The sequence below is a fragment of the Calypte anna genome, chromosome 7 (genome assembly GCF_003957555.1).
Source record: "Calypte anna isolate BGI_N300 chromosome 7, bCalAnn1_v1.p, whole genome shotgun sequence".
NCBI lineage: Eukaryota > Metazoa > Chordata > Aves > Apodiformes > Trochilidae > Calypte > Calypte anna.
The window spans coordinates 26,635,915-26,663,523 of record NC_044253.1 but is presented as its reverse complement, the minus strand read 5'-3'; the positions used below and the strand labels follow the sequence as shown (position 1 = coordinate 26,663,523).

The 27,609-nt window shown below is 43.5% G+C and overlaps 1 protein-coding gene across 7 annotated transcripts; it reads right to left on the bottom strand.

The window, feature by feature from the left end:
• Nucleotides 1–563: 563 nt before the first annotated feature.
• On the bottom strand, nt 564–27,609 carry LOC103538014 (UDP-glucuronosyltransferase 1-1). Of its 7 annotated transcripts, XM_030454473.1 has the most exons (6): nt 16,339–16,968; nt 12,572–12,737; nt 4,487–4,618; nt 4,146–4,233; nt 2,815–3,034; nt 564–1,595 (listed from the first exon to the last, which is right to left on the bottom strand). In XM_030454473.1, the coding sequence occupies exons 1-6, from the start codon at nt 16,905–16,907 to the stop codon at nt 1,298–1,300; spliced, it is 1,473 nt and encodes a 490-aa protein (XP_030310333.1). In that variant the 5' UTR covers nt 16,908–16,968; the 3' UTR covers nt 564–1,297. The 7 variants fall into 7 exon arrangements, with proteins under 7 accessions (XP_030310333.1, XP_030310337.1, XP_030310334.1 ...); XM_030454477.1 differs by lacking the exons at nt 12,572–12,737; nt 16,339–16,968 and adding an exon at nt 26,718–27,609; XM_030454474.1 differs by lacking the exons at nt 12,572–12,737; nt 16,339–16,968 and adding an exon at nt 18,486–19,370.

The following is a 27,609-nucleotide window of genomic DNA, read 5'->3' as shown; positions in this document are numbered from 1 at the left end:
ACTCTTGGCATGGCTCAAATAAAGGTTTCCTTATGTTTACCAGGGGCAGGGGAAGGGGAGGGAAAGGCAGAGGATCAAAAGCAGTTATTGGTATTGGTCTGGGGCAGTCTGCTTGTGGTGTGGATGCCCAGGAGAGTGGGGCACTGGACAAGCTGAGGAGCAGAGGGAGTGTTTCTGAACCGAGCAGCTTCCAGTGCAGATCCTGCTTTTGGAAACATCAATAGAGTGTTTCCAAAAGTGTGTTTTGCAAGGGTACCTGCCAGACTCCTGTGCAAAGGAGGGCTGCAGCGAGAAGTCAGGATGCCTCAGCCTCTTCTGAGTCCTGAATATTAATTTCTTTGCTGACTTTTTCTGTACCTGGTAGTGAGGACTGTGGCAGCCTCAGGCTGTGACCTCAGCAAGCACCATGTCACCAGGCAACGAGACAGTAATGCTGAGAATTGACTTTTGTGCACTGACGTAGCTTTCACACCATGGAGTCTTTCCCTTCTCCAGCTCTCTTTTCCCATGATTGATGAGCATCATCCCCACACCTCTGGAGTTAGAAAGCACAGGAGCCATTATTGTTAGTATTGGGGATTTATTTATAGGGCTGGGAGTTGTGTCTTTCCCTGAACAAAAGTAAATTCCTTTTACAAAGAGTAAATCAGTTTGGTTTTATAAGCATGGCTTACAAAGATCTCATCACCTAACAGGTAAGCTCCAGAGACAGCACTCTGCCTTGTGGGGAATTTGGATAAATCACCCGTGGCTTTATAACCACTTCCCTGCCAAAACCCTTTATTATAAACAAGCACAAAACCTCCTTCAAGCTGTTCTTCTGGCTTGGCTTAAGTGATGCATATTCTCAGTGTAAAACATTTCCCCCTTTTATAACTGCAGCTATACAAAATTTCAAAGTGCTTGAAAAACCTGTCAGTCTTACAGTACATCAAATTGGTCTCCTAAAGCCCTTGAAGCAAAATCTTATTAAATCCTTACACATCTCCATTGCCTGCAGAGGTTAAAGGAAATGTCCCTGTGAGTCCTCTGTATACCAAGACATGGCAGCCAGAAGCCTAGGGCTTCACACTTGTATCTTCCCAAGTGACTGAAGCATTCCTATAGAAATTACTTTTAACAACCAATTCTTAATTAAGAAAAAAAAATCATCTGAGTGAAAGAATCTCTCTTGTGGTGCTAGTTTAAAATAATGCTATTATTCCTTGACTGAACATCAGCAATTATTTTAATGAAATATGAGGTATTCTCTGATCCTTCTGGTCTGGAGCAGAGGCCTTATTGCTGGTTTCATCTGCTAGTGGGACTTTGGTTTGTTTGCCTTTCTTGTTCTTCCCTTCTTAGAGCAGCACCTGCGGCAGCAGAACAGGCAGCACTTCAGAGAAATGAAGAGGAAGAGGAGCACCACAGCAAGGAGGAAGGCAATGACATCCAGGGAGTGGTACTGGATCCAGTTCAGGTCGTGAGCAGCAGGTCGCAGGTGTGGGGCACCTTTGTGTCTCATTACAAACTCCACCCAGTACACGGACAAGTCCAGGGGGTGGATGGGTCTGTCAAGGTGGAGGTCTGAGAGGCGCTGGATGTTCTCTTTGTACCTGCCAAGAAAAGACATCGGGTGTTTTTAGTTCCCTGGGCTGCTGAGACTGAGCTCCCAGTCATCTGATGGCCCCTGGGGGCTCCTCTGGTGGTGTTTTCAACCATCACCACCCCATGGGAAGGATAATGGCAAAGTTACAGGCCCAGAAAAGTGCCCTTTTCAATGACAAAGGAAAAAAGGTATTGGAAAAAGAAGCAGAAAATGGGATGAAGGGTGAAGGTCGCTGACTGAGATGTGAGATTGGATGTAGAAAAGCTGTCAAGCTAAAGAGCAGGGTGCATTAGTACTCTGTAGTATTGCTGGTTAGGAAATAGTGGTTAGGAAATGGGCAACGAGGTTCTGTTTTTCAGAAACGTGATAGGTAAGAGAATGCCAAGAACTGGGAAGCCCACATGACAGTGGGGAATGGGAGTGGGGAAAAGGAGGGTATGGCTTAAAGCTCCCCTTGGCTGTGATGCCTTCAGACACCTTGGGCATGTTGGCTGCAATGCCAGGTGTTTCCCTGTGCCACCTCAGCCTATCTGCACATATTCCTCCTGCTCCATGCTGGAATTGTCCATCCTTGCTGAGCCAGTCTGCAGCTGACTGCTCATACATCTCCTTAGGAGCACTGGGGTGGGGAGGGGGGAGAAATTACTGAGAAAAGTGATCTGTAAAATAGATAAGAGCTATCCTGCCAGCTGGAAGGCAATGCTTCCTGATGCAGTACAGCAAGAGGCACTGCCACTTGTCTGCTTCCTCCTGTTGCTGTGCAGACAGCAACTCAGGGTATCCCTCATGCAAAGAAAATCATCCAGGCAGTTGAAGCTTTCAGCCTTTTCAATGCTCCCCATTGACTGATGTCAGCACTGAGTTAGGGAAGGAAAGTAGTTTGCCACAAATCCCTTCACAGATTGCCTTTTCTCTTGTGGTGTGTCAAAACCATCTACATCACTGCTTGGTAAACTTGGCTTTAAACAGGTGACACTTCTTGTGCCAGGTTGATTTCTTCCATTGCACTTATACCCTACCTTCTCTGCTACCTGCATCCTTTCACATTACTGATTATAATCCCAGGCAGTGAGAAGGATGGTGCTGTTCCAGGGACAGGACAGCACCAGCTCCTCAGTGATGTAACACAGGAGGCATGAGTAGAGTAGATTAGTGTTCTGTTAAGCTGAAAGCTGGAGTGCTGGTGTTACACAACATTAGAAGAAGAAAGCTATGCTGTTACTGACTTTTTATCATTAATAACTGCTTTCAGGGCAGTGGAGAGATCCTTGGAAGTCATTTCAAGTATATTCAGTGTCAGTCCTGCTCCCCGTGACTCTACTCGCTTGGCGTTGTCCATTTGGTCTCCAAACAGTGGCATCAGTACCATGGGCACTGCATTGCATATCCCCTCATAAACACCATGTGAGCCTCCGTGGGTAATAAAGGCACGAGTCTTTGGGTGAGCTGTGGAGGAAAGACAGACTTGCTTAGCTTTTTGGTTTGTTAAGTCACAGTAACACATCCCTAGGAAAAAAAAAACCTCGCACAAAAATGGCACTGGTAGGTATAAATCAAGACCTTTTGGCTGTAATATGAATTCATTACTTGTGGACAGATTTGTCTGCAGAAAAAGGGGACATTACATGGGATTGAATGAAACTAGGGTTGTAGAGCTCTGTCCTAGTTTGGGTAATCTCTGGAAAGCCTGGGATAATCCTCCAAAGCTTCTCAGATTTTACAATGAAATCAGAGCCAAGTGAGGTTAAGGAGGATATTACCATTGCTTGCTTTTTCACCAGATCTCCCATTTGCTGATTTTGCAGATCTCCCCCAGCTGACCTGTATTATCTAACCAACAATTGCACCCCCTGGCAGTAGCATGTAAAATTTTACCACTTGAAAAGCCCAACAGCCTGTCTGGAAACGCTTAGTCAGGGTTTCATCTAAGTTCAGTAGACAAAGTTTCATCTTGGTAGACAAGTTTCATCTCAGTTCAGTAGACAAAAACATAACAAACATCCATGTCTGGGTTATAAGACTGGATAGTCAGAGATGGAGACCCCCATTTTTGACAGCAAGGGTAGCCAAATGTTTGAACACTTTTCCAAACTGTGTTGTTTAATAATTTGGCAATTTCGAAATTGTAATCAGATACATATTTTGAATTACAGAATCATCCGGGTTGGAAAGGACCTCTGAAAGTATCAAGTCCAACCCTTGATCCACTACCACCGTGATACCAGACCATGGCACCGAGTGCCACATTCAGTCTCTTCTTAAAAGCCTCCAGGGACAGAGAATCCACCACCTCCCTGGGCAGCCCATTCCAATGCCTGATCACCCATTCTGTAAAGAATTTTTTCCTAATATCCAACCTAAACCTCCCCTGGTAGAGCTTAAGACCATGTCCTGTTGCCTTAGACAAGCTCTGGTTCAAACAGTAAAGGGTGTATAGTATTCCTACGACCCACAGTGATGCAGGGAGTCAGCAGAGATGATGCTAACAGGACCTTCCCAACAGTATTATCAGATTAAAAGGAATACACTGGTATCACTCAAGGTATCTCAGACCTACCTAGCAGATCATTCTGTGGCAGCCACTTGACAAGCTTTACATTCTTCGGCAGGTTGGGGGGGGCCTTTCCTGTGTATCTCCACAAAACCTTGCAAGGGAAGTAACCACAATGTCAGTTCTCAGCAACTGCCCTCTTCCTCCTCCTCAAAAAAGCACAGCTAAAAACATTTGCAGTGCAGAAGACCTGTTCCATCATTTGGAGCAACTGGGGTCATAATTTCTTCCGGCATCAGGGAGCAAAGAAGGGACAACCAAGGACACTGAAAGCTGAGGGTAATCTCGTGCTGTGTGTGAGAATGGTGTTGAACTGGAGTGCTGGAAGGGGGAGAGGGAAACCATACCGTTTGAGGGATTGTTGCCAAGGCATCTGCAATTTCTCTGGCTTGCTTTATAGGAATGTCAGAGACCATGGAGCCCAGCGAGAAGACAACGATGCCGTGTTCTCCAGAGGCGTTCACAATCTCTTCAAATTCCTGCCAACACAAAGCACAGGCTTAGCCTGAGTCCCTTCCAGGTCGTGTAATTTCTGTCATGTTCCCCCCAAAAAACTGTATGGGAAGGCAATAATGTGAACAGTCAACATAAAATTAGGATCAGGCAAATTTGTTATTTGTAAGAAAATGAGTCCCAGTGGAAAAAAAAGGCACAGATGGGTGGAGAAAGTTATTAGAGGCACATGAGTGTTCCCGGATTTGAAGCCCGAACAGAGATGGACATGAGAAAAAAGTTATTTTAAAACAGTCATGTAGCAAAGCCTGCCTGCTCAAAGACATTGGTTTCTGTGCAGTAAAAAGGATGTTGTCCCAATCCCCAGGGGAACACGTGGTTTATTTTCAGTTATTGCAAGTTAGATGCTCTGGATTTAGAGTTGATGCTCTTCTTTTCAGACCATGCAGCTGCAAGAAAGAAATAAGATTTCTAAAAGTCCTCTGACAGCAGATAGCTCTAACCTCTAATATCTGGATTTACTTGGTCAGCTTTGAGTGTGATAATATTGAAGCACTGCCAGTTTTTAAATTTGTTTTGTTTGTTTGTCTTAAATAAAAGAAGGACTAGGAGATCTGTCACTAGACTCCAAGAATAAAAAGACTCTGCTGGAGCATTAAAACAGCTGAAATGTTGGTGTAAAAATCCTATGCCACAGAAAAATACTTGGTAGAGCTGGGAAAGGAAATACAAAACTAGAGGGAATTGTTCCAGGCTTCATAGTTAAGTAAGTGAAATAAAATAAAATAGATATTCCCATAACCCTGGCAATTGAATTGTTGTCTCTAGGGTCTGAGTGAATAATTAACACTCCATTAAGTATTTTTGTGGCTGACCAGTGTGTCGTGGCCCTTCGATCCAGACTGGATCCCAAAGAGAAGGAGTCATCAAAGGTTCAGAGATAGCTACAACCTGAAGAGCAAACCTTATGCTCTCCTGGAGGCAAGCAAGGTAAGATGTACGTCTAATTTCAGGGCTTGGTTCTGTTTTACCAGATTTCTCTGAAGACACACTCTGAATTATGGCATTATAGATGTCTGTGTGGGAACTCGGGTCTATGTTCTGTATGAACTCACAGGCAACTGGGAACTCCCCAAATCCTCCCCAAATTACAAACGTGCTCTTGGTGCAAAATTGTTTGGCAGTCCCTGATGCAGCAAAGCAAATGCAGCTATTTCAGGATGTATTTAACTCTGTTTATTTTTTGTGGGACTAGTCACATCAGTTTTAGTCTGTTCTTTAAAATGTTTTCATGTGCTAAGATCTGACTTTCTGCCCAGAAGCACCACTACCAGCATGAAACTTTTTGTAACCATACTTTGGTAACAGGTGGGTTATTTTACTGAAGTCGTTTTTTAACCAAGATCTGCTTGTACCCATGGGTGCTATGAATGACCTTTATGAAACACAGCAGTAGTCACTAACAGAGAAATAAAGCACTAAAAATCTGGAGGGTTTCTTAGTGGAAAATATCTCATATTTAGGAAGTTTGGCTTAGTTCAAGCAAAATATAGTTGCATTCTAGATCTAGGACAAAGTATTTTATACAGAATAAGATCTCTTGCTGCTTCACTGGAGGTGTGAGGTTTTCATTCAGGTCTGCGGTGCCACATTCCTGCAGAAATGGGCCATCTACTCAAGGGCAGAAGACTAGTGTATTTCTCCAGTGGCATTACCCCAGCTAGAACTGAACTTTGGAAAGAGGTAAACACAACTGAACTAGTGGAATAGGCACCTGGAAAATACTGAGGGAAAAGCCCAGCTCTTCACGCATGCCTGTCTGGGAATCTGGAGGTCTGCCATAAAATCATGTACTTCTTATTGCACAAGAGGTGCAGAGCTTTCCTACACACTGCAACCTCACTCCTTCTCCTGTTACTATTTGTTACTGCCGGGAGATCCATCCCATGGTGAGCAAGCAAGTGCAGTTGTAGCTAAACTAGGCAAGAAAAGGCAACTAACCTGGGGTAATGGTTTTTCCTGAGTGCAGCTTATGCCTCCAATCAAGACCATGTTAGGCATTAGGGGCCTGGGATACTCAAACACAAAGTCATATTTCATCAGCCAAATGGACGCGTGACTGAACAGCTCAAGCAATGTCGCCTCTTGGTGCAGGAATTCTTTGATCAAATCATCATAGGGTGAAAAAAGAAAGCTACAAGCCAAGGAACTGCTCAGGCTAGTCAGGAGATTGCGCAGGCGCTGGAGGAATGCCATGTGGTCTGTATAGTGAGTGAAAAACCTGGGAATATAAGAAGGAGGATTTGGGCAGCGGGTCGCGTGGAAGTCCAGGCTGCACGGCAGGCCCCGGACCAGGTACACAGAAGGTAGGGAGAGATGTTCAGCCACTATCTGTCCACATGGAAAAAAAGGATCCATAAAGACAGCATCAAACTTGCTTTCTTCAAGGTATTTGATCAGCTCTTTGTTAGACAGAAGACGTTTGCAAGAATCAAAGAACATGGCTGTAATGTTTGCCATTTTTGAGAATTTTTCCAAGAAGGGTTGAGGTGTGAAACTCCTGTGGCCCATCTTTTTATATTCTGCCTCCACATACTCCTTGGTGTAAGAGACCGAGTATGTTTTCAGGGTATAATGCACTGAGGAGCCTATCCTCAAGCTTATCTCTGGAGCAAGCACCACAATTTCGTGTCCCCTCTGGCTGAGCTGCTCCACAACCAGGCGTAGGCTGAGCCAGCGGCTGCCATCGATAGGTACAACCAGAAGCTTTCCCCCTTCAGAAAAGGTCCACGGGAGCAGGAAAAACACAGTCCAGCAGGCAAGGGATTTCAAGACTGGATCAGAAGAAGCCATTTTCCTGGTGCTGTCAGCGAGGTTTTGAACAGGGGATGAGGAGCAAATCGTGGAGTACTTTGCACTTTAATCTTAACCAAGGTAAGTGTTTAATTTTTAACTGTGTGTTTGTGGGCAGAAAGGAGAGTAGTTTTTAACTGTGGGCAAAGGTTGGGTTTATCATCTGTGCACACAGTGAAGGCCTTAAGCAGCCAGGGAAATCTGAATGCTTGAATTAACGTGAGAGGATTCAAATGCTTGAGGGAGAAGTGTCAAGCAGTTGGCTGCAGGTCCCACTGAAAGGCTCAGCTGAGTTATGAATGGGAGGTAACTCGTGGCCAAGCAGCCACTGCCTTCAAACACCCAGTTAATGGTGAACTCCCTGCCTTGAAACTGCTCTGCTGACTGGACAGAAAACTCAGAATGAAAGTTTGACTTTTGGATTACCTTGCGTTCTCAGAGACTACACAAGGAGCAATGACTGACAGAAATTTGATATCCAGTGTGTTGATAAGGTTTATCTTCAGATATGCTTCTATATTGAACCTGTTACCAGGTGAAAGCTCTGAGTCTATAGTAGTAAACATGATGCAACCTGAGCAATCACTTCTGATGTTGCAACTTGACCATGGGCTGAAAAATGGAATAAGCAGCAGGCAACTGCTTCATTTGCACTGCACACTAGAGAGATTTTTAACGGGTTAGGGAAGGAAGATGGATAGTTAAAATCCCGAGGGCTTCTTCTCCCAGTCGCCCTCTTCATTGCAACTTCCACGGCCTTTACTTAAATCTAGAGCTCCCTCTGCTGTCTTGGACTGCACATCTTGCTAAGTTTTAGTGTGTTATTCATCAGTCTCTACAGCACAGTGTTAAGTGCCTGGTTATGGCCACAGCATTAATTCCGCATTTCCATTTTTTGCCCAATTGAATCTTCTTCAATTAATCAGTATTTCATAACTGTTAGAGATATTAAATCATACCACCTAGAATTATTTTGTCATTTATCTAGATGCAGCATAAGTGCCATGCTTGTCTAATATTCTGGTGTCACGTTTACAACAAGCTGAGCTATACCTAGGCATCTGCATAGCTTAGACAAGTTCACCTAAGTTCTCCTGGAGAGAAACCCTTCAGCTGCTTTCAGTGCAATCCTTGTGATCATCTATGAGAGTCTGAGATTCCCACTCCCAAATCATGCTATCTTAGTATTTGATCACATATTGCCTCAAACACAAATACTACTATAGGAAGCATCAAAAAAACCCCAAATCTTAAATAACTGCTAATAAATGCTGTAATACCCTCAAGGTAAACAAGGGCAAACCTTTGATAAAGGATTCTTCTGCTCGCAGTTGATGCCTCCAATGTAGATCATGTTTGGCATTACTGGGCGTGGATACTCAAAAACAAAGTTGTATCTCATCAGCCAAATGGATGCTTTGCTAAACAGTTCCAGTACTGTTACTTCTCTGTGAAGAAACTCAGAAGCTAAGTTCTCATATTTTAAATAAAACAGATAGCAAAGCAACTGCTCTGAAATCCCAACAAGGACATTCTTCACACGCTCCACAAATGTCATGTGGTCTGAACTAGACACAAAAGTCCTTGGTACATAAGAAAAAGGACTGGGACACTGGGTGGCTTTGTAGTCTAAGGTACAGGGAAGACCACGCAGGAAGTACACCGAAGGGAGGGAGAGATATTCAGCAACAATTGGCCCACAGGGCAACACAGGATCCATCATAATTGCATCAAACTTGCTGTCCTGGAGGTACTTCATTAATTCTTCGTTGTACAAGAGATGACGACAAGAGGAAGAGAACATGTTTGTCACTTCTGATATATTGTTGAGTAAAAATGTAATTTTTTCTAAAAAAAAGGGGTTCTCAAGACATTTTTCACCAATAGAATGGTAGAATTTATCCACAAACTCCTGCGTGTAAGGCACCGGGTATGTTTTGATGGTGAAGGATTGTGAGGTTTTCATGAGCAACGTGGCTTCAGGAATCACTGCAACAATTTCATGCCCCCTCTCCCAGAGTTTCTCCAGAACCATACGCATGCTCAGCCAGTGGCTTCCATCCTGAGGCACGACCAAGAGCTTCCCACCTTCTGCCAAATTCCAGAAAGAAAGAAAAAGAAGCAGCCCAGCGTGAATCTGGTATTTCCACATAATAGTCATAGGACTGTCAGCTGGAAAAAAAATGAGCTGTTCCTTCTTCTGACAAGGAGCATATAAAAGCACAAACCAGTTGTACCTCATTTATACCTTGATGGTCTTTAATTTTTTACCTCTACAAATTGTTTGCTAAGATAGATTGTTGGAGTACAAAGATCATGTTTTACATTGTGCTAGAAGAGTGATAAGAAGATAAGAGTGCTACCAAGGGATCTAAAGCAAGAAGCATTTTCTTGCATTATGTTATCATGAATGATTCAGAACAATTCACAGGGTCTTTGGTTAGCAGAGTTAGTAGCTGTTTGTGAAGGGATTTTTCTGGATCAGGGTTGTTTGAAGTGAGTCACTGTGCACTTGACTGTCCTGTAACAGATTAAATCAGGAGTGCTGCTTCCCAACTTCCATGGCTCCTGAGATTCTCCAGAAAGTTTGTACCATAAGAAGTGTGTTGCACTGTTGACATCAACAGACCTAAACCTTCAACTTTCTCTTTTCACCCTTGCTCAGGAAGGTGCCTGGAGTTCACACACGATGTTCTGCATGGCAAGCAGAAACCAGCACACCAAGCAGTGGTGTCACCAGAGTTTGGGTAACACATTAACCAAACACCTTTTTTATATATTGACACAGCAGAATATGTGGTCCTTGCTCAAGAGGGGGCATAAGAGATTGTAGGTGAGAAGCTATGGGCCAAGCATTTTATGAAGGTTCTTAGTAGCTGCTTTTCAAAAGAAGTTTATAAGTCTTCCTGTGGTATAAACCCAGAGAAGTCCACATTTGAGTCCTGTATTTGCTAGAAGAAGGGGAGAACAGTTTCTGAGCTGCTTCTGCAGGGGCTATGATAAGATTTTTAAGGCAAAAGAAAAAAACAAACAGAAAACCAACCCCACATAACAAAACAAAACCAAGCTAACCAACCAAAAAAAAAACCCAAACTCACCCCCAAAAAAATCCACCCAAAACCCACCTCAAGGCTAATGGCACACTTGTAGAAGTTGTGTCACTGCATTTTGAGTGGCACACAAACACTATTTCAGGTGTATATGAACTTGGAGACTGAAGTCCAGTATATGAAGAGCAAGTTCAGCCCATTCCAAAGGCAAGGTGAAACAAGGGTAGCTATCAGCAGCAAGTAAAGCTGAAGTACAAAGTTGGGTGCAATATACCCCTTATTAGCTTCCTAAATTCATTTTTTGTCTACAAAAAGAACCTGCTGGCACTGAGGGGCAGATTTTTTGTGTGTTTGTGTGCATGGTGTGAACAAGTGCTGCCTTTTCTTTGATCCAAGCTTGCTGCTGCCTCATTTCAGTGTTAGTCATAAGTATTGGGAGAGACCACAGATTAGTTCCCCTTTTGCCCTCTCAGTATTTTATAGGCCTCTTGTCACAGATTCTCTGTCATTCTTTTCATTGGCTTAGCAATACATTTTATTCCATCTCTGCTTTTCTAGACTGACTGCCAAGTATGAATCCTCTTAAAAATGGTCCATTTTTATTGTATGAGATACAGCTTTTCCTGAAAAATAAGACCTATTTCACTGTTTTGCAAAGCCAGTACCTGAAAAGCTTACTTGACAGGAATAGTTATTTCTAAGACCAGAAGCTATGATGTTACTCTACAAACAACAAAGTATATTTGAATGCAAATATAAAAAAAATATTAACTAAATCCAACATTCATTGTAAAAGATTAAAATAAGCAAACTTACACTTTATTTTTATTATACCAGTTGATACTTTAAATAAGGAGCATCACTGGCATGGGATATGCAAAAAGAATGCCACATGCTGGAGAAATGGACCAACAGGATCCTCATGAAAGTCAGCAAAGGCACAAGCAAAGTTCTGCTGCTGGGATGGGATGGGATGGGATGGGATGGGATGGGATGGGATGGGATAACTACCTACCTCAGGAGAGGCTGCACTCCAGCTGGAAAGACAGCAGCTCTGCAGAAAATGACCCTAGAGTCCTTGTGGACAAGAAGTTGAATAGAAGTCAGCAGTCTGCCCTTGCAGCCAAGGAGGCAATAGCATCCTGGGCTATTAAAGCAGGAGTGATCTAGCAAATAAAGAGAGGTGATCCTTCTCCTCTGTTTAATAGCTGAGAGACATAAGAAGACACGTACCCATTTTGGGGCTCTCCAGTACAACAGAATGACATACTGGAGCAAGTCCAAGATCCACAAAGATGGCCAGGAGCTGGGTACCATGACAGAGAAAAAGAGGATGAGAAAGATGAGCTTGCTCAGGATTCAGAAGAGAAGGCTGACAGGAGATCCTATTGCTGTCTCCTTAACAGGAGGCCATAAAGAAGAGAAAGCCACATTCTTAGAGATTCAGTTACAGAAGAAGGGGCAACAGATACATGCTGCAGCATGGAAAAATTTGAATTTAATACAAAAGTAAATTTGATATAACAAAGTGTTTTCACTATAAAGGATATAGGAGATATTCAAAACTTGACAAGACATAGAATGGAACAGCTTGAACTAATGGGACCTACTTAGAAGGTTCACTGAGAGGCCTGCAAATGACCTCCTAAACCGCAATGATTCAAAACATAGAGAATTCTGCTTTATAGAAAAAAAGACAGGGATGTAAAGAAAATCAGCAATGACAATTTGGACCACAGGATGAGTGAAAGCCACCTCAAATTAATGTCTGCCTTGCTCCACATCAGCAGCCCTGAGTAAAGAGGATCTGAGCAACCTTCTCCAACGTCAAAGCTGGCTTTGAGCAGAGGCACAGAACCAATGGGGAGATTCCCAGGTTTAATTCAATATGCAATACTTGCTCTGTCTTTATATTGTGGTATTTGGGTGCCTTCACTGAAATAAGTGACCTCTTTGAAAAGCAAAAGCACTTTGAAATCCTTCTACTATCACCCACCTGTCTAACAAAACTGTTGTTACAAATTTTCATGGTATATAAGAGTCTGCTAGGACAACAAATAACAGAGCATGACCCACCTGAGGCAGCTTCTTGTGAGCACAGTTTACTCCTCCAACGAAAATCATGTTGGGCATCAAAGGTCTGGGATAGTGAAAAACAAAGTCTATTTTCATGAGCCAGATGGAAATGTGGCTTAAGAGATCTGTTACAGTCACGTCACGCTGGAGGAACTCAGAAGCCAGTTTTGCATATGGTTGAAAGACAAAATCACACAGAAAAACATTTAGGAAGTCAAATAGGAGATTCTTCACCCGCTGGAGAAAGTTCATGTGGTCTGAAAGGTCTGTGAGTACCCTGGGGACATAAGAAGGGGGGTGAGGACATTGAGTGGCTTCAAATTCTAAACCACATGGCATTTGCTGCAAAAAAGCTATGGAAGGAACTGAAAGATGCTCAGCCACGATCTGCCCACAGGGTAGTATTGGATCTGTAAAAACTGCATCAAACTTACTCTCCTCAAGATATCTGACAAGCTCTTTGTTGTGCAGTAAGTATGTACAGGTAGACAGGAACATGGCAGAAGTATTTTTGGCTCCTTCATACATTATAAGAAATCTTTTCAGAAGAGATCCTTCTTCAAATGCATTCTGGGCAGTTTTCCAGAAAGCGTAATCCAGCTCTTCCTGTGTTAAAGGGATTGGGTATCTTTTCATAACAAAACTCTTTTCTGGTTTTATGTATAAATTTATCTCAGGTGCAACGACAACGATTTCATGTCCCTTCTGGCTGAGACTGTCCAACACTTCCCGCATGCTGAGCCAATGGCTCCCATCCAGTGGCACCACCAGAAGCTTCCCAGCAGCAGCCAAACCCAGCAGGACCAGGAGCAGAACCAGCATGGCTGTGACATGCAGATGAGCACTGAGCACTGGGGCCATTTCTGCAGAAATCTGGTGAGTGCTGCCCAGAAAGAAAACCCCTGTTGGCACTGAAGTAATAGCTCCAGCTTTGTGCTTTTAAACGATCTGTGCTACAATTTGACTTTTGATCCTTGAACAGAGTTATTTGCTGTCTGTTAAATGTATAACCATTCATTTGATAAATAGCTACTTCGCAAGTACTAAGTTCAAGTAACTCAACAGTCTGGTGGTGTGTAGTGGATGCACATGCTAATGCCTCTGTGTTTCTAATAGATGAACAGTAAAGAATGTCCCAGGAAGGAGGCAGGGATGTTTCTGGCTGGGACTGCACTTCTGATAGTCTCACTGTGTCAGAACCCTTTGGAAATGCAGGAGTCTGTCACATCAGCCTAGCAGAGGCGACTAAGGCTCACCTGAGCCTCCCACCCCTCTCTTTGAAGACTCATCTCTAGGAGGCCAATGGCCCCATAGCAGATGAGGAAGAGCTGCTCAGGGTGGTTTCTGGACTGAGAAGATCGATGAAGATGGAAGTACAACAAAAATTAGATGTTAAGCATCATGGAAGCACTGTAAGCTCCTGCAAAGGAGCATACAAATGAGAATTTTGATGAAGTTCCTCCATAAGATGATAACAGCCCTAAGAGCTGGACTCAGAATAACCCCTTGAGGCTGGTGCAGAGTGTGCTCTTTTGTTGTACAATGGCTGTGCCCACCTCCAGCATGAAAGCTGAGGGTGTTGGAGGATAGAGCTGTTCCCTCCTCAGCCTGGTAAGACTTCTTCTAGAATGACTCTTCCTCTGAAACCTCCTAGATGGGAAAGGTCCATCCATGTCTTCCTTTGAGACCAGTACTGGGTCCATCTCCTTGCTTTTTTCCCCCCAGACATTTAGTGGGAGACCTGTTCTTCCAGATGTAGGTCCAGCTATTTCACCCCCCTCTGCCTGTTCTCATTTGCAAGCACACAAGACCCATGACTCCCATCTAGCAGCAGCACCAGCAGTTCCCTGGTGTGGGGAAGGGACCTCAGAGAGAATTGGCTTTCCAGTGATTTAAGATTAAGGAAGAAAATAACACCTTCTCAAACAAACTGTGGGGAGTGATGCACAGAGAAGCTCTTGTTCAGTTCTTGTCAAGAAGTTAAAAGCATTTCATTAAGAGCAATGTTGGTGTTTCCAGCAGAGCATTGCTGGCCTATGATCTGCAAAACAAAGGAATGTTTCTTCAGCCAAATAAAAGAATGACTGTAAAGCTCTGCACTGTCAGATCTAACCAAATTCATAAATTAAACTGCTGACCTGTGACAACCTGCAAATCAAGCACTCTGGTGACTGATGGAATGCTCCAAACAAACATATCTTTTGAGTGTACCATGTTCCAAATCACACAAAAACTTTCTTAACAGAAAAACAGAATGACTCAGGAATGGGGATCAAGCTTTCCATGCCCCTTTGGAGTGAGCAGCTCCACTGCTTGATAGATGCTAGGCCAGTGACTTCTATTCACTGTGTTTTATAACAGGCTTCTCCATCCTGCGCCAGAGCTGGGAAAGAAGTCCTGATGCAAACAGGGCCCAGGACTGAGAAAAAAGAAGCTTCTTATCCATATCAGTGAAAAACAAGAGTTGTGTGTCATAAAACAACAGAAACATTACTTTTTCTGGAGAGCACTTGGAAGCTACAGGATACTAGTCCTAAAGAAGATATTTGCTGAACCTCACTCATGAGCTCAAGCAGGGCAAAATGCATTGTAAAAGGTAATGAGGCTGAGAAAACTGGGTTTGTTCAACACTGAAAAGAGAAGGCTTAGGGGAGACCTTATTACAATGTGCCAATACCTAAAGGGCAGCTACAAGGAAGACAGAGACTCCCTATTTACAAGGAGTGACATGGACAAGACAAGGGGCAATGGGCACGAGTTGCTCCTGGGGAGATTCCAATTGAATGCAAAAGGAAATTTTTTCATTCTGAGGGCAGACACACATTGGAATGGTCTCCCAGGGGAAGTGGTGGATTCATCCACTTTACAAAGCTTTAAGTCTCTGCTTGAAAGGGTGCTGAGACATCTCAAATAATAATATTAGAAGGGCTGGGCCAGATGATCCTTGAAGTCCCTTCAAATATTTAATGAACAATTGAAGAACAAGGGAAAGTGTGGAGCCTTTCATATGGAAAAGAACAACCCCAAGTACCACTGTACACCAGGGACTGAGCTGTTGGAGCAGCAAAGGTGAAAGGGAGCTGGGGGTGCTGGTGGATGGAAGGATGCCCATGAGCCAGCAATGTGTCCTTGTGGCCAAGAAGGCCAATGATTCCTGGGGTCAAGAGAGGTTCTCCTCCCCCTCTACTCTGCCCTGGTGAGGCCACATCTGGAATATTGTGTCCAGTTCTGGGCCCCTCAGTTCCAGAAAGAGGGGGAACTGCTTGAGAGAGTTCAGTGCAGAGCAACCAAGATGATGAAGGGAGTGCAACATCTCCTTTAGGAGGAAAGGCTGAGGGAGCTGGGTATACAGCTTGGAGAAAAGGAGACTGAGGGGTGACCTCATTCATGTTTATAAATATAGAAGGGGTGAATGCCAGGAGGATGAAGCCAGGCAGAAAATAGATAGTGAGGTAGAAAGCAACAGAAAAATAATTTCTTTCATAACTAATTGTCTACATCAGCCCAAACAGGCATTTGAGTCCCATCTGCAATACAAAATTGCACCTCTGTAAACATATCAACCCATCTCAGCAAGAATTTAAAACAGAGCATGACCCACCTGAGGCAGCTTCTTGGCAACACAATTCACTCCTCCAATGAAAATCATGTTGGGCATCAGAGGTCTGGGATAGTCTAACACAAAATCTAACCTCAGAAGCCAAATGGAAGCCTGGCTTAAGAGATCTGTTACAGTCACGTCACGCTGGAGGAACTCAGAAGCCAATTTTGCATATGGTTGAAAGGCAAAATCACACAGAAAATTATTGGGGATGTCATAGAGAAGGTTCTTCATCCGCTGGAGAAAGTTCATGTGGTCTGAAAGGTCTGTGAGCATCCTGGGGACATAAGAAGGGGGGTGAGGACATTGAGTGGCTTCATATTCTAAACCACATGGCATTCCTCTCAAAAAAAACACAGAAGGGACTGCAAGATGTTCAGCCAGGATCTGCCCACAGAGCAGTACAGGGTCTGTCAGGACAGCATCAAAGTTACTCTCCTGGAGATACTGGATAAGAGATTTGTTGTAGAGTAAGCGTGCACAGTTGGAGATTGCCATATCAGAGAGTCTTTTCATATGTTGGTATATTTTAAGAAATCGTTCCAGAGAAGATCCTTCTTGAAGTGTATCTTGTAAAAATGTCTGGAAATGTTCATCCAGCTCTTGCTGAGTAAAATTGACTGGGTGGAATTTCATAACATAATTCTTTGATGGTTTTATATACATGCCTATCTCAGGTGCAACAACAACGATTTCATGTCCCTTCTCTCTGAGACTGTCCAACACTTCCCGCATGCTGAGCCAATGGCTTCCATCCACTGGCACCACCAGAAGCTTCCCAGCAGCAGCCAAACCCAGCATTACCAGGAGCAGAACCAGCATGGCTGTGACATGCAGATGAGCACTGAGCACTGGGGCCATTTCTGCAGAAATCTGGTGAGTGCTGCCCTGTTGACACTGAAGCAATAGCTCCAGCTCTGTGCTTTTAAACAATCTGTGCTACAATTTAACTTTTGATCCTTCCAAGTATTTACTGTGTGGTAAATATATAATCACTGATTTGATATAAGGCTGGCTAACAAGGAATAGAGTTCAGCAGTGCACCTGGGCAGGTGATAAATGTGGTGAATGTATCAGATAAGGAAGAGCTTTGGCAGCAATGTTGCCTTCAAGCAGGAGCTACCAAGCCACTACTGGGGTTGATTTTTTCCTGAGAGCCCAGGGTCCAGTCCTGTTCAACATCTTTATCAATGACCTTGATGATGAAACAGGGTGTCTTCTCAGCAAGTCTGCTGATGACACAAAGCTGGGAGGAGTGGCTGACACCTGTGCTGCCATTCAGAGGAACCTAGGCAGGCAGGAGGGTTGAGCAGGGAGATGTTTAATGAATTTGAAGAAGGGCAAGTGTGGAGTCTTTCATCTGGGTAAGAACAACTGCATGCACAACTGTACGCTGGGGACTGAGCTGTTGGAGCAGCAAAGGTGAAAGGGAGCTGGGGGTGCTGGTGGATGGAAGGATGCCCATGAGCCAGCAATGTGTCCTTGTGGCCAAGAAGGCCAATGGCATCCTGGGGTGCATTAGAAGGGGGGTGGCTAGTAGGTCAAGAGAGGTTCTCCTCCCCCTCTGCTCTGCCCTGCTGAGGCTGCAACTGGAATAATGTGTCCAGTTCTGGGGCCCTCAGTTCCAGAAGGACAGGGAACTGCTTGAGAGACTCCAATGCAGAGCCACAAAGATGATGAAGGGAATGGAACATCTCCCTTACAAGGAGAGGCTGAGGGAGCTGGGGCTCTTCAGCTTGGAGAAGAGGAGACTGAGGGGCGACCTCATTCATGTTTATGAATATGTAAAGAGAGAGAGAGCCAGGAGGATGCAGCCAGGCTCTTTTCAGTTACGTCCAATGACAGGACAAGGGGCAATGAGTACAAGATTTAGCATCGGAGTTTCCACATAAATATAAGGAAAAAGCATTTTCACTGTGAGGGTGACAGAGAACTGGCACAGGCTGTCCAGGAGGTTGTGGAGTCTCCTTCCCTAGAGACATTCAAAGCCCACATGGAGTTGTTCCTGTGTGACCTCCTGTAGGTGACCCTGCTCTGGCAGGGGGCTTGGACTCTGATCTTTTGAGGTCCCTTCCATCCCCTAACTTTCTTTGGCTTCAGTGATCAACTGGGCATAATTTATAAGTGAAAGACATAGCTGCCTACACAGAAAATAGATAGTGAGGTAGAAAGCAACAGAAAAATAATTTCTTTCATAACTAATTGTCTACATCAGCCCAAACAGGCATTTGAGTCCCATCTGCAATACAAAATTGCACCTCTGTAAACATATCAACCCATCTCAGCAAGAATTTAAAACAGAGCATGACCCACCTGAGGCAGCTTCTTGGCAACACAATTCACTCCTCCAATGAAAATCATGTTGGGCATCAGAGGTCTGGGATAGTCTAACACAAAATCTAACCTCAGGAGCCAAATGGAAGCCTGGCTTAAGAGATCTGGAGCAGTCACATCACGCTGGAGGAATTCAGAAGCCAGTTTTGCATATGGTTGAAAGACAAAATCACACAGAAAAACATTTAGGAAGTCAAATAGGAGATTCTTCACCCGCTGAAGAAAGTTCATGTGGTCTGAAAGGTCTGTGAGCATCCTGGGGACATAAGAAGGGGGACTGGGACATCGAGTGGCTTCATATTCTAAACCACATGGTACTCCTCTTGAAAAAAACACAGAAGGGACTGCAAGATGTTCAGCCAGGATCTGCCCACAGAGCAGTACAGGGTCTGTCAGGACAGCATCAAAGTTACTCTCCTGGAGATACTGGATAAGAGATTTGTTGTAGAGTAAGCGTGCACAGTTGGAGATTGCCATATCAGAGAGTCTTTTCATATGTTGGTATATTTTAAGAAATCGTTCCAGAGAAGATCCTTCTTGAAGTGTATCTTGTAAAAATGTCTGGAAATGTTCATCCAGCTCTTGCTGAGTAAAATTGACTGGGTGGAATTTCATAACATAATTCTCTGATGGTCTTAAATGTATGCCTATCTCAGGTGCAACAACAACGATTTCATGTCCCTTCTCTCTGAGACTGTCCAACACTTCCCGTAGGCTGAGCCAAGGGCTTCCATCCACTGACACCACCAGAAGCTTCCCAGCAGCAGCCAAACCCAGCATTACCAGGAGCAGAACCAGCATGGCTGTGACATGCAGATGAGCACTGAGCACTGGGGCCATTTCTGCAGAAATCTGGTGAGTGCTGCCCTGTTGACACTGAAGCAATAGCTCCAGCTCTGTGCTTTTACACAATCTGTGCTACAATTTAACTTTTGATCCTTCCAAGTATTTACTGTGTGGTAAATATATAATCACTGATTTGATATAAGGCTGGCTAACAAGGAATAGAGTTCAGCAGTGCACCTGGGCAGGTGATAAATGTGGTGAATGTATCAGAAAAGGAAGAGCTTTGGCAGCAGTGTTGCCTTCAAGCAGGAGCTACCAAGCTACTGTAGCCCCTTTAGGCTCACTGAGGTTGATTTTTTCCTGAGACCCCACACAGCCCTCAGCAAGGTGAAATCCTGCAAGGGCTGCCTGCCAACAGAGACACAGCCTCCCACATGCCTGATGATTCTAGCTTTGGAAGTATCCATATGAAGGAAAAGACACGGTCACTGACAGGCAAAGAAGTGATAAGGGAGCAGACAGGAGCAGAACCAGTGTGGCCATATCTTGCAGATGAGCACTGAACACCAGGGCCATTTCCAGAGAAATCGGGGGAGTGCTGTCCAGAAGGATTATCCACACCTCCCTTATTTTAGGCAATCTGTGCTCATGTTCTCTACATGATCTTTCAGACTTATTCACTGTAAGTCAAATGTATAATCATGGATATGCTAAAGACAGAATAATAGCTGTTACAATTTCAGCCAGTTTGGCAGATGGAAATCAGAGTATCAGGTAGACTGGGAAACACCCAGCTCTGTATTGGAGGACACTGGGATTTAAGGAAATGAGGAATCCTTCAACAAGTGGTCTGCTCAAAAGTGCTGATTAACAGATCATTAATTTTCCAACAAAGGATTTTCAGTGTAAGAAAATCCCTCTCCTCTTGCCAGTCCAAATAATTTTTGATATGTAACAAGATTAGAAAAACATTAATATTTCACAAGGAAAATAGTCTGAATAGTCTGTTTTCTTTAATATGGAAAATTTGCTTTTAAATTTAATTTACCTGAAAGACCTCTTTTTGGAAGGACGAAATGGGGTCTGGACAGAGAAATGACATGGGTATGCTTTTTGCCAGATATATTTAAAACTGGATTAGCAACTCAGAAATGCCTTTCTGGATTAGTCTGGGAAGAACATGCCCCAGGGCCATGGAAGCAAACACTAATGCACAGGCAAGATTTGCATACAGTCTTCTCTAATTGTGAAAATTGTTGCCCAAACCCAATTTTTACCATACAGTAATTTACTCTGGAGGTTGATGGTATGCACCAGATTTTTTTTAAGGACATTTACTGAACTACATCATCCATTGGCACAACCTTTGTAGAGAAACTTTTCAGGAGGCCATGTAAGCTGTTGCAGATGGGTTGGTGATGTTTAGCAGCTACAAAAATCTCCAACAGTTTTGCAGAAAATTACAGAAGAAATCCATGTGGTGAAAGGATAAGCCTAGACTGACAGAATAACCAGAACATTATCTCCCAACAGATACTTTATGACACTTCACTGCTAAAGTATGAAAGGATGGTTCTATTAACTGATAAGATGCATTGTTTTTAAAAATCAAATGTAACATTAAAACAAACAGTTTCAGGTACTAATACCAATCTGGCAAACAGAAGAAGCAGAGCTGCATGCTAAGATGGGGAGCACCCTCACTGGTGGGTATGTGCCTCACTAGTGAGAATGCAGAGATAAACTACTTCCCTCTAGCCCAAAGAAAACAATTGTGTAAGCAAAAATGCCTAGATCCTCCTAATGTTACAGAAGAATACCTGAAAGAGTGGGAAAGAATTAAAATCAACCCAGTTTTTCACCAATTTTCTTTGTCTTTACAGTATGATTTACTGTACGTATAAATTCCTCAAATTCACATATACAGACAAAGAATCTGCAAACAGCCTTTTGTCTTCAAACCTTACCAAAATTTATCAAGGAAATCAATAACTTAAGATAATTGGTTTTTCTTGGCACAGTTTCTGCCTCCAATGAAAATTATGTTAGGCATCACTGGCATGGGGTACTCAAAACCAAAATCCATTCTTTTCAGACAAATGGATCCATGGCTAAAGAGCTCCTTCACTGTTACTAATCTGTGGAGAATATCTGAGGCCAGAAGTTCAAATGGCAAATAGGCAAAATTGCAAAGAAAGGATTCTGATTATTTCAGAAGTAAGGTTTTCACAAGCTGGATAAATGACATGTGGCCTGAGTTGTCTATGAATGTTCTTGGGACATAGGAAGGGTGTAGTGAAATGAGGCAACCAGGTGCCACTAATTGCCAGGGAGTGGGCATGAGCTTGTGTTAAGCCCACCTGTGCCTGATCAGGGCAGGCCCCAACTGCGCATGAGCAGGATTAGGGGGCCAATAAAAGGTGAGGCTGAAGCACAGGCTCAGGTCAGTCCTGAGCAAGCCAGCAGAGAGGTCAGTCGAATCCGGAGCAGTAGCACTGAGCCAGGCTGATCAGTCCTGAGGGCAGCAGACTCAGAGCACTGTTTGTGCACTCCTGCTGGAACCCCTGTTGGACCTCAGAGTGCCGTTCCCTAAGAGAGGTTCGTCTTGCAACATCTAACCCATGCTTTGTCAGCTTGTTTATGAGGATGTTATGGGAAATCATTATAAAAGTCTTGCTGAAGTCAAGCAACATCCACTGCTCTTCTCTTAGCCACCAAGCTGGTCCTTTCAATGGAGAAGGCTATCAGGGTAATTAAGCATGAATTTCTGCTTTGTAATTCTATGCTGACAGCTCTCAATCATCTTTTTCATGTGTTTGGAAATGGTTTCCAGGTTTAGTTGCTCTATCATTTTCCCAGAGAGAGATGTAGAACCAAGGATGTAGGTCTCAGGGGCCTCAGATTCCCAAAGGCCTCTCTTACTGGTAAAGCCTGAGGTGAAGAAGGTTTTGAGTACCTCAGTGTTTTCTGTATAATTTTCTACCACATCCCCTGTCTTATTTAGCAGTGATGGTGTTCATGGGAGGACTGAATTAATATTCCAATTTTCTATCACTTTGGTGTTTAGCAGCATATTGATGGTGTGTATAGTCACATAGGACACTTAAATAGACGTACTTGATTAATACTGTGAACTGTGGAGTGCAAAACAACTTGGTCTGTTCTCACTTCTAGGGCTAGAGAATTTACTCAGGAGAACTGAGTGGTGCAATTCTGTATTCTTTATTCCCTCTACCATTTGTCCTGTCAGGTGTTTTCAGCAATCAGCATAATGTTGATTAATAACAAAAGCTTAAAGCTCAAATAAAAACTCAAGAGAAAAACATATTGGTTTATAAATACTTCTTTTGGTAGAAGGTCTGTGAAAATGGGACTTGTTTTTTAATATATAAAAAAAAAGGGGGAGCTGGGGGGAGTGTAGTGAAATGAGGTATCCAGGTGCCACTAATTGCCAGGTAGTGGGCATGAGCTTGTGTTAAGCCCACCTGTGCCTGATTAGGGTGGGCCCCAACTGTGCATGAGCAGGGTTAGGGGACCAATAAAGCCCTAATCAGGCACAGGTGGGCTTAACACAAGCTCATGCCCACTACCTGGTAATTAGTGGCCCCTGGATGCCTCATTTCACTACAGAAGGGGGGTCTGGATACTAGATATCCTGAAAATCAAAACTACAGGGGAGTCCCCATAAAAAGAAGATAGATGGGACAGAGAGATGCAGAGGCAGCATTTGTCCACATGGTGCAACAGGATCTGTGAGAACAGCATCAAATTTACTCTCTTCAAGACAGTGCATCAGATCCTGTTTGTGCAGGAAAGTGGTACAGGAGGAGACGTAGAGATCAGAGATGACTTGAACTTTTTCATAAAGTGCAGTAATTCTTTGAAGAAAGAGTTTTCTCTCAAAAAGATCATTCACAAAGCAGTGCATGCTTGTTCCCAATTCTTCCCTTGGTAAAGGCACTGGATATGTTTTGAGAGTGTAACATTCAGATGTCTTCACATTCAGGTTTACTTCAGGTGCAGCAATGATGACTTTGTGGCTACCAGTGCTGAGCATGTGCTGAGCCAGTGACTCCCATCCATGGGCACCACCAGCAGCTTTCCACCATCTCCCAAGCAAAACAGGGACAGGAAAACCAAAACCCCAGCAGAAGCTAAGTAAGTGGCTTTCCTTCCATGAGCCATGTTCCTAGAAATCCCAAGTCTGTTCATCTGCCCTGACCTAACAGATTTTAAGTAGACCCAGGGCCCCTTGCCAGAGTTTCACATACTCACTTAATTCAGCTTTTCCAGCAAAACCAGTTACCAGGAACCACTCAAGGAATTGATGAATCATTTAAGGAATGCACTGGCACCTTGAGTTGAGCAGACCTGAGCTTGGTGTCTGAGGCTCCCTGGGGCTGGGCCCTTCCTGATAGTTTCCATGTGCTGATTGATGTTAGATTGAAAGTAAAATCAAATTTGTGAAAACAAATCCCAAGGTTTTGGGTAGTGCTGGCACTTAAAAGTAACTGGGCTTGCTAAAAGCAGGTGTTCAAGTGCTCTTTCTTTCATTCTTTTGTTTTCTCTTTCTTTCTCTCTTTGTTGTAATTAGGTTGTAGCTTCAATATACTTGTGAAGAAAGCAATTGCATTTATCTTGTTGAGTCATTCAGCCTTTTGATAATCTAATTAATGATTCACAGATTTAGGCTGTGAGTTGGTGAATCAGGTTTTTTGGTTTTTTTTTCCCCTTCATTGTTTGTAAAGCCAAATGCAGTGCCCCTGCCTGTGATTACATGTAATCTGAGGTGTGTGTTGAGGGGCCAGTTTTCCTTTGAACACCGAAGATCTCCAGTGACTCAGAAAGTCTGCTGCAAACAATTGCAGCACCACAGTGACAAGTGAAAGCAGGAATCTCCAGTCTCCATTGACACCCAGCAAAGACATTGTCTGTGTTTTTCCTTGTATGGGGAAAATAATGTCAGAGTTTTGCTTTCTCAGTGTTAAAATACTTGAATTTTGATTTAGGGTTGGGTTTTTCTTTGGTGGTTTTTTTTTTTTTTGGTGCTGTGTTTGTTTACTTTGTTGTTGTTTTACTGTGGTTTTGGTTGGGTTTTTTTTTTTATTTGGTTTGAGGGGTTTTTTTGGTGTTTCTGATTGTTTGGGTTGTTTGTTTCTTTTTTTATACAGCCATAGGCATTTTGTACAGTGAATAAATATAAGTATTTTGAACTCATTGATGCAAACAAGCAATCATTGAGGATAAGCAGCTCAGGAAAAAAACTTCCCACATGTCCACCTACAACTTCCATCCAACCTCTGACCTTATCAGGCATAAAACTAAATTGCAAAACAGGAGTTGACTGCTGTACCCCAGATAACCTAAAACAGTAACATGTTTCTAACTGATGAACTTGTGAGTTCATGGCCCATGGAGTTCATGACTGAATCAGTTCATGAACTTGGTGGGACCAGATTCTTCTTGGCTTTAAATTGATGTGGTTTAAAGTGGTGGTGATAACCTCTTATCATCAAGGTTTGTAAGTAGGTGGCTGGGCAGGTGCCTTTGGGATACAGTTTGCTCCTCCTGGGCACTCAGGCACCTCCATAACTAGTGCAGCTTTCTTTCATGTGCAGTTTTTGCAGACTCATTCTCAAGCCTGCTGGAAAAGCTTTGACCTCGCTGAGAACCTGCAGAGAACTCCCAGACTACAAAATGCCATTTGTGAGCCTAAACATGAAAGAATGCCTTCGATATAACATTATTCTAATATTCTAATTCAGTGTATTTTTCTTTATATGCATTATTCTTAATCAAGTTCCATGGACCTGACAAATAGTATTTAAATGTGCTATGCTGGACCTTGTTCTCACCAACAGGGTAGGGCTGGTGACCTCCAGGAGGCTCAGAGACAACCTTGCCTGCAGTGAAGCACTTGAATTTAAGATCCTCAGGGAATCAAGGAAGATGTGTTCCAAGTGTACAACCCTGGACTTTAGGCATGCAGGCTTTGATTGCTTCAGGGATCTGCTGGCCAAAATACTGTGGGACAAAGCCCTAGAGGGAAGGGGGACCCAGGACATCTGGTTGGTATTCAAGGATCACCTTCTCCATGTCCAGGAGCAAAGTGTACTGACAAAGGGGAGGGCAGGAAGGAATGCTAGAAGACCTGCCTGGATGAACAAGGAGCTCCTGGACACACTATCATACAAGAAGAATCTCAACAAGGAATGGAAAAGGGAAAGAAGGAGGATCCAGGGAGCTATAGGCCTGTCAGTCTCACCTCTGTGCCTGGCAGTATCATGGAGCAGATCCTCCTGGAGGCACTGCTGGAGCTGAAGGATAATGAAGAGGTGATTTGGTATAATCAACATAGCTTCACCAAGAGTAAATTGTTCCTGACAAACCTTGTGATCTTCTATGAAAAGGTCACAACATCAATAGACAAGAGAAGAGCAACTGGCATCATTTACCTGGACCTGAGCAAACCCTTCAACATGGTCCAACACAACATCCAGGGAACACTGGCACAGGTTGCCCAGAGAGGTGATGGAAACCCCATCCCTGGAAATTTTAAAGGCCAGGCTGGACACGAGCAACCTGATCCAGTGGGAGGTGTCCCTTTCCATAGCAGGGGGGTTGCAAGTGGGTGACCCTAAAGGTCTCTTCCAACCCTGAAAATTCTATTATTCCGTGATTCTATGAAAAGAAACCTGAGAGAAGAAAGGAAAGAGCTCCCCAGCTCAAAGATGCTATACCACAAGAGTGCAGAGATATTGGAGCAAAACTCAGAAGTGAGGAAGTTATTTCATAAGAAAGAGTCTTGTGTCCTGCTTTGCATCTGGAAAGAAATGTTTACTTAACATTAAGTGGTTTAGAGTCTAAATTTAGTTATATGGTAACAATCAAACTTGATGAAGGCATCTAGATTAGCTTTAGAAAACCTGTAGAACAATTCTGGTAAAAGCAGATGGAAAAGAAGAGGTAGGAAGAGTTTTGCAACCAAATGTCTTTCACCAAATACACCAGGTTAGATGAATTCTTCCCATTTAAGCATCAAGTTCACGTTTCACCATGATGTAAAAATGGGTCGTTTTGGAAAGCCTGTATCATGGAAAAACAACCAAACTCTGAGCCTAGAGTTAAAAGCAGAAGTCCTCTCTGAGAATATGGTCTCTAGTGGAACATGAGTCAGGAGGAAGAAATATAGGCCGGACTTGATGAAAATGAAATCTTTTGTTATGTGTCAAAAAATCCTAACTAATTGAAATAAATTGCCTGCTTCCATCAAGGCTGTTTGATTTCAGCCTATGGAAAACAACTGCCAAAACCTGACTCCTTACCAGAGAAAACCAAACCACAACTCAATACCACTGAGCATCCAGAAATGCAACACTCACATTTCACAGGTAAAACGTCTAATACAGAGAAAAGAGAACATACCTTATTCAAGGGTTTCTTCTGAGCACAGTTGATGCCTCCAACAAAGATCATATTAGGCATCACTGGTCTGACGTACTCAAAGACAAAGTCAAATCTCAGAAGCCAAATGGATGTAGTGTTCAGGAGGTCCATCAGGGACATATCTCTCTGAAGAAGTTCAGAGGAAAACTTGATGGCATCTGCATAGAAGCTATTACAGTACCACAGCTCCAGGAAGGCAACCAGTGCATTTCCCACTCTCTGGAAAAAAGTCATTTGATCTGAGTTGAAGGTAAATAGCCTTGGGACGTAGGGCAGAGGATTTGGGCACTGTGGTGCTTCATAGTGTAAGCTGCAAGGAAATCCCCTCATGAAGAACACAATAGGAAGAGACAGATAATGAGCAAGTATTGGTCCGCACATGACAGCAGGGTCTGTTAGGATAGCATCAAAGCCACTTTGATTCAAGTACTGCAGTGTCTCCTTGCTGTTGAACAGGTCCTTGCATTGAACAAAGATGGTATTGAAAATGTTCACTGAGGCATTGTACTGTTCTATAACGTTGAGAGGGAAAGGGCGACCTTTCAGGTGAGCTGCAGTGAACTCTTCTAAGGCATTATCCAGCTCTTCCGGTGTTTGAGTCACTGGGTATGTTTTCACTGTGTATCCCTGGGTTGCTTCCATCATCCAGCTTACTTCTGGCATCACCACCACCACTTCGTGTCCTCTCTCACTGAGCTTCTCGACCACTTGCTGCAGGCTAAGCCAGTGGCTTCCGGCTGTGGGTGCAACCAGGATTTTCCCTCCATCTGTGAGGCCAGGCAGGAGAAGGATAAAAATCCAGGCACAGCAAAGCTGCAAAGTCATGTTCCTGTGCTTGCAGTACTGACTTCAGAGAGTCTTCTCCTTTAGG